The 17220-nt window shown below is 35.7% G+C and overlaps 2 protein-coding genes across 4 annotated transcripts; both read left to right on the top strand.

The window, feature by feature from the left end:
- Positions 1-1032: 1032 nt before the first annotated feature.
- LOC128856890 (nucleolar protein 16) lies at positions 1033-2082 on the top strand. Its single transcript, XM_054092318.1, has 3 exons — positions 1033-1242; positions 1311-1571; positions 1626-2082. The coding sequence occupies exons 1-3, from the start codon at positions 1145-1147 to the stop codon at positions 1864-1866; spliced, it is 600 nt and encodes a 199-aa protein (XP_053948293.1). The 5' UTR covers positions 1033-1144; the 3' UTR covers positions 1867-2082.
- A 597-nt stretch (positions 2083-2679) lies between these two features.
- On the top strand, positions 2680-15780 carry LOC128865880 (elongation factor 1-alpha 2). 3 transcript variants are annotated; one of them, XM_054106282.1, is made up of 5 exons: positions 2680-2777; positions 11991-12073; positions 12341-13259; positions 13798-14003; positions 14084-15780. In XM_054106282.1, exons 3-5 carry the CDS (start codon positions 12437-12439, stop codon positions 14441-14443), a joined length of 1389 nt encoding a protein of 462 aa, XP_053962257.1. In that variant the 5' UTR covers positions 2680-2777; positions 11991-12073; positions 12341-12436; the 3' UTR covers positions 14444-15780. The 3 variants fall into 3 exon arrangements, with proteins under 3 accessions (XP_053962257.1, XP_053962249.1, XP_053962265.1); XM_054106274.1 differs by lacking the exon at positions 2680-2777 and adding an exon at positions 2784-2883; XM_054106290.1 differs by lacking the exon at positions 2680-2777 and adding an exon at positions 11489-11586.
- The last annotated feature ends 1440 nt before the right edge of the window (positions 15781-17220 follow it).

The raw sequence follows: 17220 nt of genomic DNA, 5'->3' as shown, positions 1-17220 counted from the left end.
CTCATTTACACCCCTACATTTTTTTTATTTTCAATTTTTTTTTATATTTTAATTTTCAATGTTAATTGTCGATAGTGCTTTTTCTAAGGGATTATATTTTTAATTTCACATGAACTTTGATCAACAAACGAACATTAGTACCTTGTGTTTTATAGAAAACAATATAACGAATCCGAAATTATCCTTCTATGTATATGAAACTGTTTATATAGACGAAGTATTACCACCAAAAACTCTTTTTAAACCTTTCTAGAGGCATTTTTGTTATTCTAAAGCTTTCCCCTAAAAATTTCAATATTGATGTTGGTTTTGTTGTAGCAGTATAAACATTCGCCATAAATGTACGGGGAATGCTGGGGAAATTTGGCCAATCAATATTTACCCCTAGGAAAGCCACAAATCTCGAATCTATTGGAAAACATCTAATTTAACAATACCATGACCCAAGTTTCCGCCGTTCATAGGGCGTTTTCATGAGGCGATTATACAGGCGTTTAGTTGAAACAAAAGGTAAATGTGAAAAGTTATCTATCCTATTAACTCTAGTCGATTATTAGTTGAATAAGAATTAGGTATTCAATTAGTGAAATAAAGCTAAAACGCCAAATAGCATATCAAAAACTTTGAAATATTGATTTTATTCTATTTATTATAAATTATATGTTTTAACGAAGCCGCTCACTACAATCTCACTTTAAGAATAAACGCACACAGATGTCGTATAGAATGTTGCTCGAAGAAAAAATTTAATGGCTAAAAGTTGGGCGGACAACTTTATTTAAAGCGTTAGTTGAAAGGCCGGTTCCACCAGATTATTGTTGTTTTGAGCTAAAAATCGCATCCTATAAACACCCTATCAGTCAACTCTTTCACACACATTTTTAAAAACAAATTCTAATTTTAAAACAGATTTTTTATGTTAGTAATGTATTCGAATTAAAAAATCAGTAAGCAACGCTGATTTGTGAAATGCTTCATTTACAATAGTAATACATTGTCAAACCACCGTGAGTTATCCATTGTTTTTGTTTACATGTTGTCAAAAAATCTCAAAAAGAACCACTAAAGAAATAAACACGTGCGACTGGTTGTTGGATTGATAAAATTTCTTCCTTTACCACAAGAGTTCATACAAAATTTAAAAATGAAAATAAGGAAAAATCATCACCGTAAGCGTTATCGTTACAGTGTAAATAGAAAGACAATGAGCAAAACGCGTCAATCCACCGGGAAAATAAAGGAGTAAGTTTTGGACAACGTCCGGACAATTCGCCCTCCTAAATCCATATAATTAAGCTATGTACTTACAGCCCTGAAATGAAAAAGTTGTGGATAGAAACTAAGCGCAACAAGAATTTTTACGAAATGGGTCTAGCTTCCGATCCCAATAAAGTAGTGCCAATACCAAATTTCAAGGATAGCCGCCTAAAGACTGTAAAGATAGTAAATGGTTTTGTTGAGGAGGAAATGGACGATGAAGAGCTAAAGGAGAAAGTAACGGATCGCCCAAGGGGTTATGTCATCGAGCAGTTAGAAGCATCTGCCACTGCGCCGAGAGAAAAGTTGTTAAGGTAAAAAACAGTACGCATTTACTTAGAGCACCTTAAATATGTTTGATATTATAGGTTACCCAAAAACTCCGTGGATCATTTGAGTTATTTCCTAGATAAGTATAAATTTAACTACAAAGCAATGGTAACGGATAGACGAAATTATTTGCAATGGACATGGAAACAATTTCGCATGAAAATACGAAAGTTCATGTCAATTCCCGAGCAATTTGACGAGTTCTTGAAACAACGAAATTTAAAACCTGGTGAAAAGCCGGCGTGGGAGGAATACGAATCAGATAGCGAATGGAAGTAATTGTAAAATAAAATAATGTATAGCTTAATAAGCAGTAAAAGAGCTCCTCATAAATATCCATCTATGGGTAGAACAACATCAAAACGCACACCATAAAATGGAGCAGGAGCTCGGCCAAACACCCAACAAAGGGTGTGCGTGCCAATTTTATATATTATAATATATATGTATGTATACATAAGGGTTAGTTTTAAATAAATTTTACAATAACTCAAAAGTGATTTCAATTCAAATTAAAAGGCATTCCAACAACAGTCAAAATATATAGCGCATTAGATATATTCTAAATTATACGTGTATTGATCAACTCTTAGTCCCTTCTACGGTACCTGGCTGTGAAATAATGAGAGTGCATTGCGAAATTAGCATCTCTTTTTCGTAGGTACTTGGTGAAATTTGCATATTTTTAGCCACAAAAGTGACAATTCGTAGCCCTGCCGCGCACAATATACCCGCCCCAGAGCCTACAAATCCATTTCACAGTCTCCGCTATAGAATACCTACACAAAAACATCGACAATGAGACGAACATGTCGATAATCGAATGCAGCAGGAAAAGATCTTGCTCCTGCTTGCACGCGTAGGCAAAATGCATAGCGCATTAGCTAGTGCACTCGCTCGTTGCATGTTTCTCTTCAACTGTGATTTGTGGGCATACACTCATATGGGAAATGCGCCAATGCATCCATCTAACATACCCCATTCAAATGAGGATGACGTTGGGCCAAGTATTACCGGCGGAAAGGGTACATTTGCACATACAACCACAAACAAAGTGCGAATCGGCTAGCCAAATGTACTGCCGCCTGCGATGGTGGTGATGATGTTGGCAATGGTAGTGGTGGCACTATTCCAGCGCATGTGCATCAGGGCCATTGTGAAAATCGGCCTTTCCGTCTTTTGTGCTCGAGGTAAGTGGCAGATATTTTTTAACGTTTGGTACAAATCTGAAAATTACTACAAAAATTCTCAACATCATTCCGTAAATTGTTTTAAAAACTTATAAACTCATATTGGGTAAGTGTAAAGTAATAATATTTTTTATCATCTGTAAAAGTTGATTGTGAAAAACAGCGTTTAAAAAATTTTCCATCTAAAAATGTGTATCACATTGCCATTAATAAAAGTTTTCTGGCTGGACGAGAAGTGGTTATTACAAAGCCGGCCGGCATAATAGCGAAAATTGTGATGATTTGGGAAAAACTCCACAATAACTCACTCAAGGAAGCAAAAATTTCAATGTTAAATAGTTAATTGTATCAGTTCCAACATTTGCTTGCGAACAGTTAATTTGTTGCATATGTTGCATTAGCTGCAACCCCATTCTTCAACAGTTTCCGTTAAATGCTTACAACATGGCCGACTTTAAAATAACTGACACAGGAAATGTGGTCTTCATTTACGAAATAACGAACTAACTGATTTGTGTGCAAACATTTCAGTCAACGAACGTTTTCTCTTCCATTTCATTAATAGGAATTATTAGTCAATTTTGTTCATACCTTAATTAAGTGCCCAAATTTATCTACATATATGTATGTATACACCATATGCACACGTATGTATGTGGCTAAATGCATACTAATTAGCAGAAGTATGAGTCAGCTAGATAAAAAAAACGTTACCAAATGAAAATAACCCTTTTACAAATTATGTAAATAGGAATGAAATTCTCTCCCCAATATCGTCATTTTCGTATGTGCATTTAGCCAACTGCAGTAATTTAAGTAAGAGAGCAAATCTGTCGAGGAAGAAAATATGTTTTTATTAAGTGATCTACGCATTTGTTCTTAATAAACAATGGAGAGATGACTAACAAACTGGCAGGTAACAGTTAGAAATAGAATGATACTATATATCAAAACACGTTTACGTTTCCCATTCCCTTTAATAATATAATGTGATTTGGAACATGCAATGCCAAAAATATAGTAGGGGTATTTATGTTATTTGCACAAATTTATGGAATAACAGAAAATGTCAACATTTTAAGACATGTTTGCTTTTCATTTCGAGATGTCCGGAAGCTTTTTCCTAGACCACGTCCAAGACTACTTTATTTTTCATTAACCCCCTGACGTAAAAATTTACATCTAGGAGGTTTTCTCCAAAGCCAATTCGTAAAAGGTAGTTGCACTAGGGTACATTAGAATGTTACGTCAAAGTAGAAAACGAAGAAGTGATTTATTTGTGAAAACAAAATAGAAAAAAAAATTCAAATCGTGTTGAAATTACTTGGAAATGTTCTTTATTACTTTTGAATTTAAATTTATTACATTTAAATTTTCAAATTATAAATTTTGTAATTTCGTAATTAATTTTGGTGTTGACATTCGAATGTACACGGCAAAAGAAAACAACAAACCAGCTGGTCTACTGGTACCACTTTTTGTAGGTTCGCCATTAAAAAAAATTATAGGACTTCACTATGAAGTAAATTCCATGGTGTAATAATATCGGGTGTTTTTTTGTTGTTTTTTAGCAGCATAAGCATGCTCCATACTTACATACGGGGAATGCTGCTGGAGTGACAGTCCTGGGCCGGATATAAATTCGGGTCGTTTCGGTAACGTAGAACCGACTGTCGTGGAAATGTCCAGGTTGGCTCGTTAGGTATGGTGAAAAAGACGAACTTTGGATTCTTCGTCATTCGTGTTTCACAAAAAATCTATTCACCATGGGCTTTGGCAAATTTACTATAAAAAAAAAAAACAAAAAATCTGTTCGCAAAGTTAATACAACCCTGGTGGCATCAACGGTCCTTATTTCTTTCGGAATAGCAAGGAGCTGTCGTAACTTGGCTCCAACAAAACAGCGCAACTTGCCATACAGCGCGCTTAAAAAACGATTTATTGCAATATCCAAGCCACCATTGACGTCATACGGCCAAATTTATTGGAAATTATATTCAAAAAGTAAATGCCACGAAATTATCTACCCAATTATTATTAAAAAAAAATCATCCCAACTTTTTTTATTTCTGTATTATTATTTTACGTTCAAAAGCTCTTAAGAAACACCCAAGTGTTTGGATTTACGAGTTTTTTGTACGCGCATTTAAAGTTTGCTTATTTTCATTTTTTATTTTAAACCAGTGTGGCGCTACATTGACTCTGGATTGTTATAGTTTTTCAATATATACATATTTTATTTTATTTTGTATTAATTTTTTGCGCACATTTCTTTTCTGGTTTATTCGTTTAATGTTAAATCAAAAACCGTTCACCTATCTATTGTATAAAAAAATTATAAAATATAAATCTAAAGAAATCTAAATTTTTTCAGTGAAAACAGATTTTTTTATTATAGTTAAGTGTATCTAGTATGGGACAGAGCCATTTTGGAGCGATGAATCGGTTAGATTGAACTTTTTCTATCCCCCGCGGCCAGAGTTGGGTAAAATTTATTCGAATAACAAATGAAAAATAAATAAATTGTTTATTTGTTATTCCTATTTAAATAACAAATAATTACTCCTAAATAACAAATAATTCACTTTATTCAAAGAAAAATTATTCGAATAGCGCATAAATTATTTTATTATTTATAAATGATTTAAAATAAACACGAGTACAGTTATATTCGTCTTAATATTAGTATTTTTTTCAAGCAGCAGATACGTACAAGTTACAATAAGCTACAGTCAACGTCGAAAGAAAGTTCACACCATATATTGACAAGTTTTGATTATTTAGTAATATATTTATTTATTTTGTAATTTTAATTATTTTTTATTTTTTATAAAAATATAGTTCATAGTACAACAAAAACCATATAAAGCTAAGTTTCGAACTTTGCATGAAATTTATAAAAATTCGGCAAATTTCCATTAAAATTCCAAACCTTTTACTCAGAATTCTTAAAAAAAAGTTCGGGTATGCAGTTTTATAGATCATCAAATAATGAGTTTCAAGTAGTTAAAAAATCGGGTTGATTTTTTACAATTTTTTTTTTTTTGCTGACGGTGTTGCGTTTTTTTTTTTCAAATAGCAAAAATGTGGAGTATGCGTTAAATGGAGCAATAATATCGCGAATAATTTTATCACGGACATTATTTAAATCGAATAAATATATTTTCGTATCATGTGTCCAATTCTGAACGCGTCGCTTAAAAAAGTTGTGTTAGCATTGAACATTCACAGTTTGCGATCCCCTAGTGCTTTCGCCTATTTGCTATAACTTCGTAATTACCTACAATTTCGGTCTAAATTTTTTCCGGCTTATTACAGTTTGCTCTCAATATAAGTACTATTCTTTCGAAGTATGTGATAATTTTTTGAAAAGCGAACACCAGACTATATGTTTTTTCCCCCTTAAATACCTCCATTTTTAAGTTATTTTAAAGTTTTTAGAATTAATCTCGAACACTGTAAAACAACATATGGTTTTGTGTTTGATTAATAAATAAATATCTCAACTTAATTCTGTACACCCTTGGCTTTAATATAAATTTAAGAGAAACTCTGCTCTTTAAAAAGAAAGAAATATTTCAAATTAAATAAAATGATCCTTTCCAAAGCACAAAGTTTACGAGGTACTCTAACCTAGAAGTTTTAAGACTGGAATATTTTTATATCTGTGTATTAGAATTTTGTTGTATGTAACAGCATAAAGCAATCGATACAGACATAGGTAGTGCAAAATTAATCATCCAATTTTATTTTTGAATGACTTTTTAACTAAATAAAAAAAGCAAACGATTTAAAGTGATGAAAATCTTTATTATAACAACACCCCAAAAGTTTAATCTCTTATTTAATAAGACTTTTTAACGAAAATTGTAATGCGGCATACATGGGTATTTATATATACATGTATGTACCAAAAAAATGCATAGAGTTACACAAAATCGGACACTCGTGAGTGCAATATTGATTATTTACCCTTTTTCATCATTTGCAAATGCACTCCATGTGTTTCACTGAAGAATACTCGTATCTAAAACAAAACGTTTTTCGAACTGATATCTTCAAGTGTGGGAACATTTTTCAAATTTCTCTACACCGACCGGCTGGCCACATGACGAATGTTTGCACATGCACTTGTTCACGAACAATTGAATATGGGAACAAGCGCATGATATACCTATATATGTGGTACAAACATACGTATGTATGTGTATACTTACAAACTGATGCATTTATTTATGTACATGTGTACGTATTTAAGCTTTTTCATACAAAAATGCTCTCACCACATGCACGCGTTTCATAGATCTTGAAAATCTGCGCAATTCTGTGAAATGGAATGATACTGGCATGCGCTAACAACAAAAACAACATAAATGGGGAAATGGTATAGCGGACGTGTGGTAATTTCCACTAAATTATGAAAAATCTACCATAAAGGTGCGATTATATGAGAAAAACATGACACATAATTGCCCGATGAGAATCTTAGCGTACATTTTTTCTATAGCTAGTCGTTAAACAGGTCGTTGAAAATAAGGTATGAACCAGAAATGGCATAACAGAAAGAAGTACGCTTATTTAAAAGTTTTAGAAAATAGACTCAACACATTCCTCACTAATTTCGTGTAGCCAATGAAGAAGGGGAAGAGGAGAAATGGTTTGTTAGTATAGTAGGCTTTACAATTACTTTCGATCCGCTGAACTGTTGCATTTTTGTTTTTACCCACGTATATACGTACATACATATGTACTTAAGTAACTTTCACCGCTATATTTTTTTCCTTACTTTCCTTCTCGCTGCAATGTTATTTCTAATTCGACGTCTTTTTTCATACATGTACGTATGTAAATCAGCACAGAAATTGAGTTTGTACCTTCATTGTGCAACCACAATTCTATTGCGCCCGGATGGAAAATAGTTGCTGGGAGAACAAAATATTTGACTAACGCGAACACTTCTAGCTATATATTCTGATTATGCATACATACATACATATGTACCATAGTTTATAGCAGTCCTGCATACGAAACTTGGGAAATGTCCATTTTGTAATTTGAAAGCACGATCATGTAGTATCAGTTCTATGAGTGCCACTTCGCTTCGTCATATCATTTTTACTATAGATCGGAATTAGAGTTTCATCGGAGAAAATGTACCTTACCCTTTCACGAGCATCTCTTGTCGACAGCTTCATACTAAATAGTTCCAATATCTATATCAGGAAACCATTATGATTCAAAAAAATATAAAGCTTTTAGTACGAATACAAAAATATTGCGTAATATAACTTTGCGTTATCGTTCGAGTATTCCCGAAAGTGCTACCTTTCAAGTATACGATTCCTTCCCACTTTTCCCTATACCTTTGCGTATGATCATCTTATTTTCTATTCCTCCTTTTAATTCTTTTTTTAATTTATGTAAAGTTTTTTCTATAAAATGATACTTTTCCTTCTATAATACCTATAGCTTTAAAGTTTCTCGGCCATAATCATCCAAAGGCATATTGTAATTTTTTAAAGTACATACATACCACTTTGAGTATACCGGCACAAACGACAGGTGACGCTCTGAGTCATCAGATTTTAGTTTAGGTTTATGAGTGCGAGACTCAATCCAGATAACACGCGAGTGAGTGCAGAGCTCTGAATGAACCAAGACCAAAAACAACTCTGTGTTTTCAGTAAAAAAAAGCGATGTTAACGGCTTTCATGGATGACAGCGGTATTATACACCAAGAAGAGCGTTTTAACAGCCGAAAGGAAGTAATGGAAAAATCGAATACGGCTCTGGTGGATGTACCGAAAATAGAGTTTCAGAAATGTTTCGAGAGCTGGATCAAGTGCGTAGCAGTTAATGAGGAGTACATTGAAGGCGATAATATCACTTTTGAGGAATAAACTGGAACTTTTTGATCAAGTCCTAAACAAAAATGCCTGTTTTTAAACAAACAGCATTTCCAAAAAGGATCTTGCTGAAATGACTGAACCGATCCAAATACCTTTAAGCAAAAACCAAACCATGAAAATTTCACTTATACATTTTGAAAGCGTGCGGCTGCCGAAACTTTCTCTTTTTACATACTTCGCTTTGGGAGATCTCAATAACGCCTAAAAATACAGAAGTTTAGAAAATAGTAGCCATTTTATATTTTTCAGAAAAAGCTGGTAATTTCTGAAATTCCTTACAGAATTCTAATTAATTCTTTACAGTTTATTCCACCAAGGATATTCATAAGTGGAAAAAAGGAAGCCGATTTGTTCCAACAAATAGACGTAATGGCATGAAAGTTTAAAGATTTGTGATTACTAAACGAGTGGGTTCCATAAGGCTATCGAAGGATTAAAGTATGCATTTAAAGCAGTGTCAGCGAGAGCATTTTGCCTTGCACAGCAAGAAAATATATTTAGTTGCTTTGCTTTCCCAGTTTTTGGCAACAAAAAAACCCCACTATGGGATTTTTTTACCACAACCCGTCAGTTATCAAATGCATACAAAGCAGCTAAACTTTTAATGTAAATACGTAGTTTGAGGTGATTAAAATTAAAATCATTTTATATGAAAACGCTTTTGGTAATTTCATTAATATTATACATTTAGTGTGAAACCTGACCTAGTAAACCTTTATTCAATTTCATTAGACGCTGAGTAAATAAAATTCCTACTGGCATTTGATTACTCGAACGATTTCCTTGCTCCGTTTTGTTCAAATTTATTTTCAAAAAAATCGTTTGCTGTACTATTTAGTAAACACACAATTTTTTTTTTTTTTTCAAAACTTTCAACGCGATGCCATCTTCGATATCTGTCGACCATTTTTTGTTATTGTGAATGTAAACGAAGAGGTGAGAGAGTGAGTACACTGAAATCAAATAGCACACTAAGTTGTGAAGTTTATTTAATTTTCTCAATTCTTTGAATGGTTTTATATCAAGAAAATTCACTAGGGATGTAAAAACCAAGGCACATTAAACAGGTACTCGTAGCATCAGTAGAACGAAGACAACAAGAACAGTCTATTTTATTTTTGCTTTTGGTCCCTGGAATGTGAAAATCTAAAATCTAAATCAAATATTAATATTAACAAAATTTGAAAATTTAGATACCAAATAAGTAGAAAAAATGTAGATTGGAATCCTGTTACTGATGACAAAATTTCAGCTCTCAAATCTCGTGGGTGCATGCCGTGAGACTTGGAATTACTTCGAGTCCTTTTGGCGTCAGCTGTATGGAGGATGAGGGGAATTATCTCTACATATTCTTCTCAGCTGCACTGCTCTCGCGGGACTAAGATTTAGGCATTTTGGTTCCCACTTCTTTCCTACGGCTGCTGATATAGCTGACCTTGATATAAAAAATCTGATGAACTTCATCAGCAGCACAAAGCAAATCCGTCATCGTTCTTAATGCACAAATACTCTTCAACTGCTCAGCGAGAGAAGTACCATTGGAATGCCTATAGCCTCGAGCAAATTAATAATTAATAATAACATTATCCAAGAGGCAAATAAGGCATGAAGAGATGAAGAAACATGCGTAACAGCTAGCCTGCTGTGGCCACAAATAAATAAAAAAAAGACAAAGGAACTGCTTGGCCTTTCAAGAGGGAATATTTCGAAGGTCGTGGCTTGTATAACCGGTCATTGGCTATTCCTCGAGATTAGGAGTTGAATATTATAGAAGTTGTAGAGATGAGGAAGAGGAAGAAATAGTTGAGCATTCCCTTTGTAACTGTCCAGCCTTAGCTAAAATCAGAGCAGCTTTTCTAGGTAAATATTTTCTCAATTCTCCTGCGCAACTATTTGGCGTGGAGATGGTACCACGAAGAAAAATAAATGAGTCTATTTTGATCGCACAGACCGACTATCACTATAACCTAACCTAACCAGCAAGTACAGGTTAGGGATTTAGGATTTTATATGGCAGAATTTCAATCAAAATGAAAGCAAACCAGTTTGACATTCAAAATACTAAATCGCAAGAAAAATATCAGTTGCTCCTGTATGAATTTGCCTTGTACATACCTTTTTTTCGTGAAAACCTGCGAAGCTGGAAACCTTTTTTACCGGTTTTGAAATCGTCGCTACGAAGTCCGATTGCAATTACTGTTATGAGTAGCCGATGTGGCGACGCCTCATCTTTCTGCATGGGTTTGGAAATTTTTATAATACTCGAATTGATTTTTGACATACATACATACTTATATAAGTACATGTGTACAAATGTATGTATGATACCCACAAACACTCGAAAAGAAGAAAAATGTACAGATATGCATATTCATGTAAGCACATAAATACCTACATATATTATTTGTACCACAAATGTAATACATATAAATATGGCGGCCCACCAACCTAATCTGCACAAGCACAGCTCGAACAGCAACTTAAACGTTGCGAACAGCGAATAGCGAAAGCAAACATACGGACGGCTGGATGGCACGAATGCGACCGCACTTTCCAATGCAGAACGATGTCGCAATATATCTTCCCATCATGCACACGACCTCTACCTTCCGCTCGCCACTCTCAATCTACCCACAATTTCTTTGACATTTTGCTGCACTCAAGCCTGCAGACGTCCATACACTATGCATATTTTTGGGGATGTGCAATTGGGCCGGGTAACATGTGGTGGCCACGTCTGGCGACCGGGTGGTTGGAGTACAGACATATGACTCCATCGTCAGAGATGGTTATTGATTTTTCGTATAGAGAAAAGACGAAACTTTTGCACATTCGTTTGTGTTGTAGCGGTGCATAGACGTACAGGCGCAAAATTTACGGTGTGTCCACGACAAACTACGGTAATTAATAGGTGAAAATTCTCACATTATTGAGAATTATAGTAGAATAATGTAAAAAGTCCATCAGAAATATAATTTAGTGTTTTTAAACCTTTGTAGCAGCAATTTTTCCGCAAAGCTATTGTGTAACACACAGTGGGTGGTGAAGTGATTTTTCAAAGTTAAGTTTGATTTGGAGAAAATATTCGAATATTATATAAAAAATTAAATTTTCAGCTGTAAAGTTGTTAAGTGCTGGAAATGTGTTTCATCACACAAAATTGTTAATAACATAAATTCACACAGTTTTTACAGCCCACCTACTCAGGGCCTGACCAACCACTCAACCTACCCCAATTCACGGCAGCTTGCGTCTTTACATTCTTAAACTTAGTGTAACGTTTGGTAATTTTTATTTTTTGTAGAGTTTTCTCTAATCTCTAACTTTCGACGACTGTGCGGACAAAGGAAATTTGCTTTGCTTCCTTCAAAGCCGGCACCAAAGCAAGTAAGTGTACACACACAAAAAATTATATATCTCATACACTCATTTGCTCATATCTATATGCATAAATACTTGTATGTACGACCGTACAACTACTCACACGCCCATCCCTCCACTGTCCGTGCACTCAATTCCTAAACACTTTCCAATTCTGACACCTTCATTTTAACTTATCGATTCAACGACAAGTGTAATACATACTTCATATCTTGGCGATATCCGTCACTTATTTCACTTTTTATTCGCACATTTTTTCCATCTGAAACGCAGTAACGTTCACAGTGTAAGCGACTTAAATCCCAGCTAATACCACAAACTCTCGGCGGAATTTTGAACATCAGTGCGAAGGAAGTGTAGATATTCAAGATGGGTAAAGAAAAGACGCATATTAATATTGTCGTTATTGGTCATGTGGACTCCGGTAAGTCGACCACCACTGGTCATTTGATTTACAAGTGCGGCGGCATTGATAAGCGTACGATTGAGAAGTTTGAAAAGGAGGCCCAAGAAATGGGTAAGGGCTCCTTTAAGTATGCTTGGGTCTTGGACAAACTGAAGGCCGAACGTGAGCGTGGCATTACCATTGATATTGCCTTGTGGAAATTCGAGACGCAGAAATACTATGTGACTATCATTGATGCACCTGGACATCGTGATTTCATCAAAAACATGATTACCGGTACTTCGCAGGCCGATTGCGCGGTATTGATTGTTGCTGCCGGTACCGGCGAATTCGAAGCCGGCATCTCTAAGAATGGCCAGACGCGTGAGCATGCCCTACTAGCATTCACTTTGGGTGTAAAACAATTGATTGTTGGCGTGAATAAGATGGACTCCACTGAGCCACCATACAGCGAGGCCCGCTATGAGGAAATCAAGAAGGAGGTATCATCGTACATCAAGAAGATTGGCTATAATCCGGCTTCAGTGGCGTTCGTACCGATTTCCGGTTGGCATGGCGACAACATGCTTGAACCATCTGAGAAGATGCCATGGTTTAAGGGTTGGACTGTTGAGCGCAAGGAAGGTAAAGTGGAGGGCAAGTGTTTGATTGATGCGCTGGATGCAATTATGCCACCACAGCGGCCCACCGACAAACCACTGCGTCTGCCACTGCAGGACGTTTACAAGATTGGTGGTATCGGCACGGTGCCAGTGGGACGTGTGGAAACGGGTATACTAAAACCAGGTGAGTAAGGGTTTGCGGCTGAGTCATGTGAGGTAATTGAGTAGTGTGTGTGAGTGTACGTTTATGTCCAGGCACCGGATATGACAGCTGCATATAGTATAAGGATGTATGTATGTATATCTGTAACATGTATGAAAATGTGGGTGGGTGAAAAATTTAGTACGAAGACTGCTATGGGTGTGAGCGCAAACGAAGTTGCAAAAGTGGGTCGCTTGTATGCGCTGCGTGAGTGTAGGGTTTTCGTCGCTCTGCATGTTTGTGTGCCTTTTGTTGCTATTGAATAGCTCGGCTCATTTTGATGCATACTTTTGTGCCGTGCAGCCGCTTGCTCTGGCTACGATTCCGTATCCGGGCAACGCCGAACCGAGTGCACACGCACTCGTAAGCCTTCGCTAGTAAACTGGTACGCTTGCGTGTGTATGTACTCGGCAAATAATCGATGTTTATTGAAAGCAAAGTGATTCTGTTGGTGTTGCTTGTTTTTGCTGCAAATAAGTAAATGCACATCATGAGACACTTCTTTTTGAAATTTTCGTAGGTATGGTGGTTAATTTTGCACCGGTCAATTTGGTAACTGAAGTAAAGTCTGTGGAGATGCATCACGAGGCACTGTCCGAAGCATTGCCCGGCGATAATGTGGGCTTCAATGTAAAGAACGTTTCGGTAAAAGAGTTGCGGCGTGGTTATGTAGCTGGTGACTCTAAGAATTGCCCACCCAAGGGTGCAGCTGACTTTACCGCTCAGGTGGGAAGCTCTCTAAACAAGAAATACTTTTTAAATAAAAATATTATTTTTAATATATTTTTCCCCTCCATCCATCGTAGGTGATTGTACTTAATCATCCTGGTCAAATTGCAAACGGCTATACTCCGGTATTGGATTGTCACACCGCTCATATCGCTTGCAAATTCGCTGAAATCAAAGAAAAATGCGATCGCCGTACTGGTAAGACCACCGAAACTGATCCGAAGGCTATTAAATCCGGTGATGCGGCTATCATATTATTGGTACCGACTAAGCCGTTATGTGTTGAAAGTTTTCAAGAGTTTCCGCCGCTTGGGCGTTTCGCTGTACGTGATATGAGGCAAACAGTTGCTGTGGGGGTCATAAAGTCAGTCACCTTTAAAGAGACAACCTCGGGTAAAGTCACAAAAGCCGCCGAGAAGGCACAGAAGAAGAAATAACTAGAGTGCCAGCAAAACGTTAATTCACAACAACAATTAATTATGCAAATACAAATACAATTTGTATTATCGTCATCGCCATCAATGTCGTTGTCATCGGTGTCGTTGAAGTTGCCATTGTGGTGGTGGTCATCAACACCAACAACTACAATAGCAGCAACAGCAAAATTACTACATAAATCTCAAAAGAAAACATTTAATAAGCATAAATTTAAAAGAATACTACAATTTACTATTATCAATGATATGAATATGAATATGATAAGTAATTATTATGATAATAATGCTATGCCATTCAATGTGAGCAACAACATCAACAATAACACAAACAACATAGACAACAACAGCAACAAGATCTTAAAGAAGAAAACCAAATATTTTCAAATGAACCAACACTCATACAAAGAACGAACTTCATGTGTCAACAACAACAACACAAACATCAACTCCATCTCCATTAGCAACACTATGACCGCCTACATGAGAAAAACATCAGCAATAGCATCACTAGCAGCACCATTAGCATCGACTAAAGCCATGTTGATCTACCCCCAGACTTCGATTGAGTCAAGTGTTAAGGCGTCATTCCCTACGCAAGTGGCCAACAGCAAAATAAAAGACATTGATAACATGAAAATCGAAAAATATTCATTAATAACACTAACAAAACAACTATTAACAACAAAATACACAACACCCTCTTCACAAGCAATTTCAACTCCAATCACTACAACAACTATGTCAATCTCTTCCAAATTTAACTTAGCCACGCGCGAAGCAACTCGCTTCTTGAGAAACTCTAAACTGGCTTTTTTATTATTTTCAGTTATATACTATATTTACGTCTTTCTTAATCTATACCGTCATCGTAAATCATTTCGCAGGAAATCGGACTTCATCAATACCCCTATCAAAATTATCGCAAATCAATCATCAATCGCGCGCAGTCACAACATAATTGCACTTACAAAGTGGTCAAACATTTTATAATTAAAATATTTATCCAAAAACATAAAAATGTACATGGATGTTGCTCGTTCGCAAGTTCGCTCATTCATCACTGCTTATCCCGTATCGTATTCCCTCATTAAACATTAGTGATCGTCAAAGTACATTGTAGTTGTATGCGAATTCATAAATTTCCTTAGCGTATACATATGTACTATGTATGTATTGTATTGTATTTCAACACCAAACTGTGAGACTCAATCGAATTGAATTCATTTTGTTATTAATTCTTATAATTATTATTAAGTTTTTTATATTGTATTCTGAAACCCAACCAAAGTTGGTAATACTCTTAATTCCCTAACCAACATATATATATATATATATATGTATATACACACACATAAACAAGTTCTCCGAAAAATTGCAAGTCATCAATTTTCTGCATCACTCCACCTACACTACATTCACATGGTTGCACTCTTGTCCATATGTCAACGTCATTTGCAAGCATCACGCAGTGACCAACAACAGTATCTATTGCCAATCCTCTGTTTGTACATACATATGTGCGTAAAGTGCAGTCGATATAACTTTCTGACACTTGACATCCCATAAGGAGGTTGCCAAGCCGTATGCAATCAATATTAATGCAAACAGGATATCAAATACAGAGACACAAAAGAATACATCTACACACACAATTAAGGAAACACCCACATTACAAATAATCACTTGAATGCATAAATGCAAAGCATGAATAGACAGTGAATGTGTACTATTAAAAAAAAACGAAAACCCCAAAAAATATATATGAAAATAAATACTTAAAATAAATGTAAAAGCTGGAGTTGCTTAAATAAAGATGAAACATTTCAATTGTACGATTGAAATAACCAATTTTAAAAATTTGAATTGAGAAATAAAGAAGGCTTAACCAAAAAACAAAAAAAAAAACACGTAATACGCTATATTTGGCAGGGTTGGGCATAGTGCACTAAATAATTAATGCAATAAGCGGATAGTTAAAATACTGAAAAAACTGAGGATTTAGTGATCATGAAACTCTTATTTTAACTACCACTAAAAATTAGCGATAGTGCAATTTAGTGGCAGTGCAAAATGACCAACCCTGATATTTGGCAACATTATCAAAACTAGCGAAAATACTTGTTTCGTGTTAAACCTGCCTACTTACATCAACATTACAATGGCTGTTGCTTCATATTCCTCTTCCTAATAGACGTTGTAAGCGCTTACGAGATAAGACCACCTTGATCATCATTTTTAGAGTGAGGGCTCGGGTTGAACCTATTGATCCTTTGCAGACATCCTCCAGTTTTTCAGTCCAAAGACCTTGGCGCCGTCACTAACTGCGTCAATCAATGGGAAGCAGAGTCCTTCATTTCATCACCTTTTCTCAGCACATAGCCGATCTTCCCTTTCTCACACAATATTATTTAGACAGCGAAGCCCCAGAGCCTTAACACCCAGTCCATTTGCAGAATCAATAGATGTTGTTATTGTCAACGTTCACCCTACGACGGATATGATGAGAGAGCTGGATCTAATGGATTAAAAAAATAATAAAAATAAATAATTGGCGTGTATACTTCTGTTCGGTGTTTGGCCGAGCTTCTCCTCCTATTTTTAGTGTGCATCTTGATGTTTTTCCACAAATATTTTTTATTGCCGTCTACTTTATTTGATTTTACACTGAGGGATCCGAGCTAGGGAGCAGATGCAAAGGTGTGTATGCTAAACAGCTAGAGATGTAAGGCTTTTCGTTATCCAGACCACTGCTGTGTGTTTCAGACCGTACTATTGGT

The sequence above is a fragment of the Anastrepha ludens genome, chromosome 2, assembly GCF_028408465.1.
Source record: "Anastrepha ludens isolate Willacy chromosome 2, idAnaLude1.1, whole genome shotgun sequence".
Lineage (NCBI taxonomy): Eukaryota > Metazoa > Arthropoda > Insecta > Diptera > Tephritidae > Anastrepha > Anastrepha ludens.
Note: the sequence above shows the minus strand (reverse complement) of the source record. Positions and strands in the feature narration are given on the sequence as shown.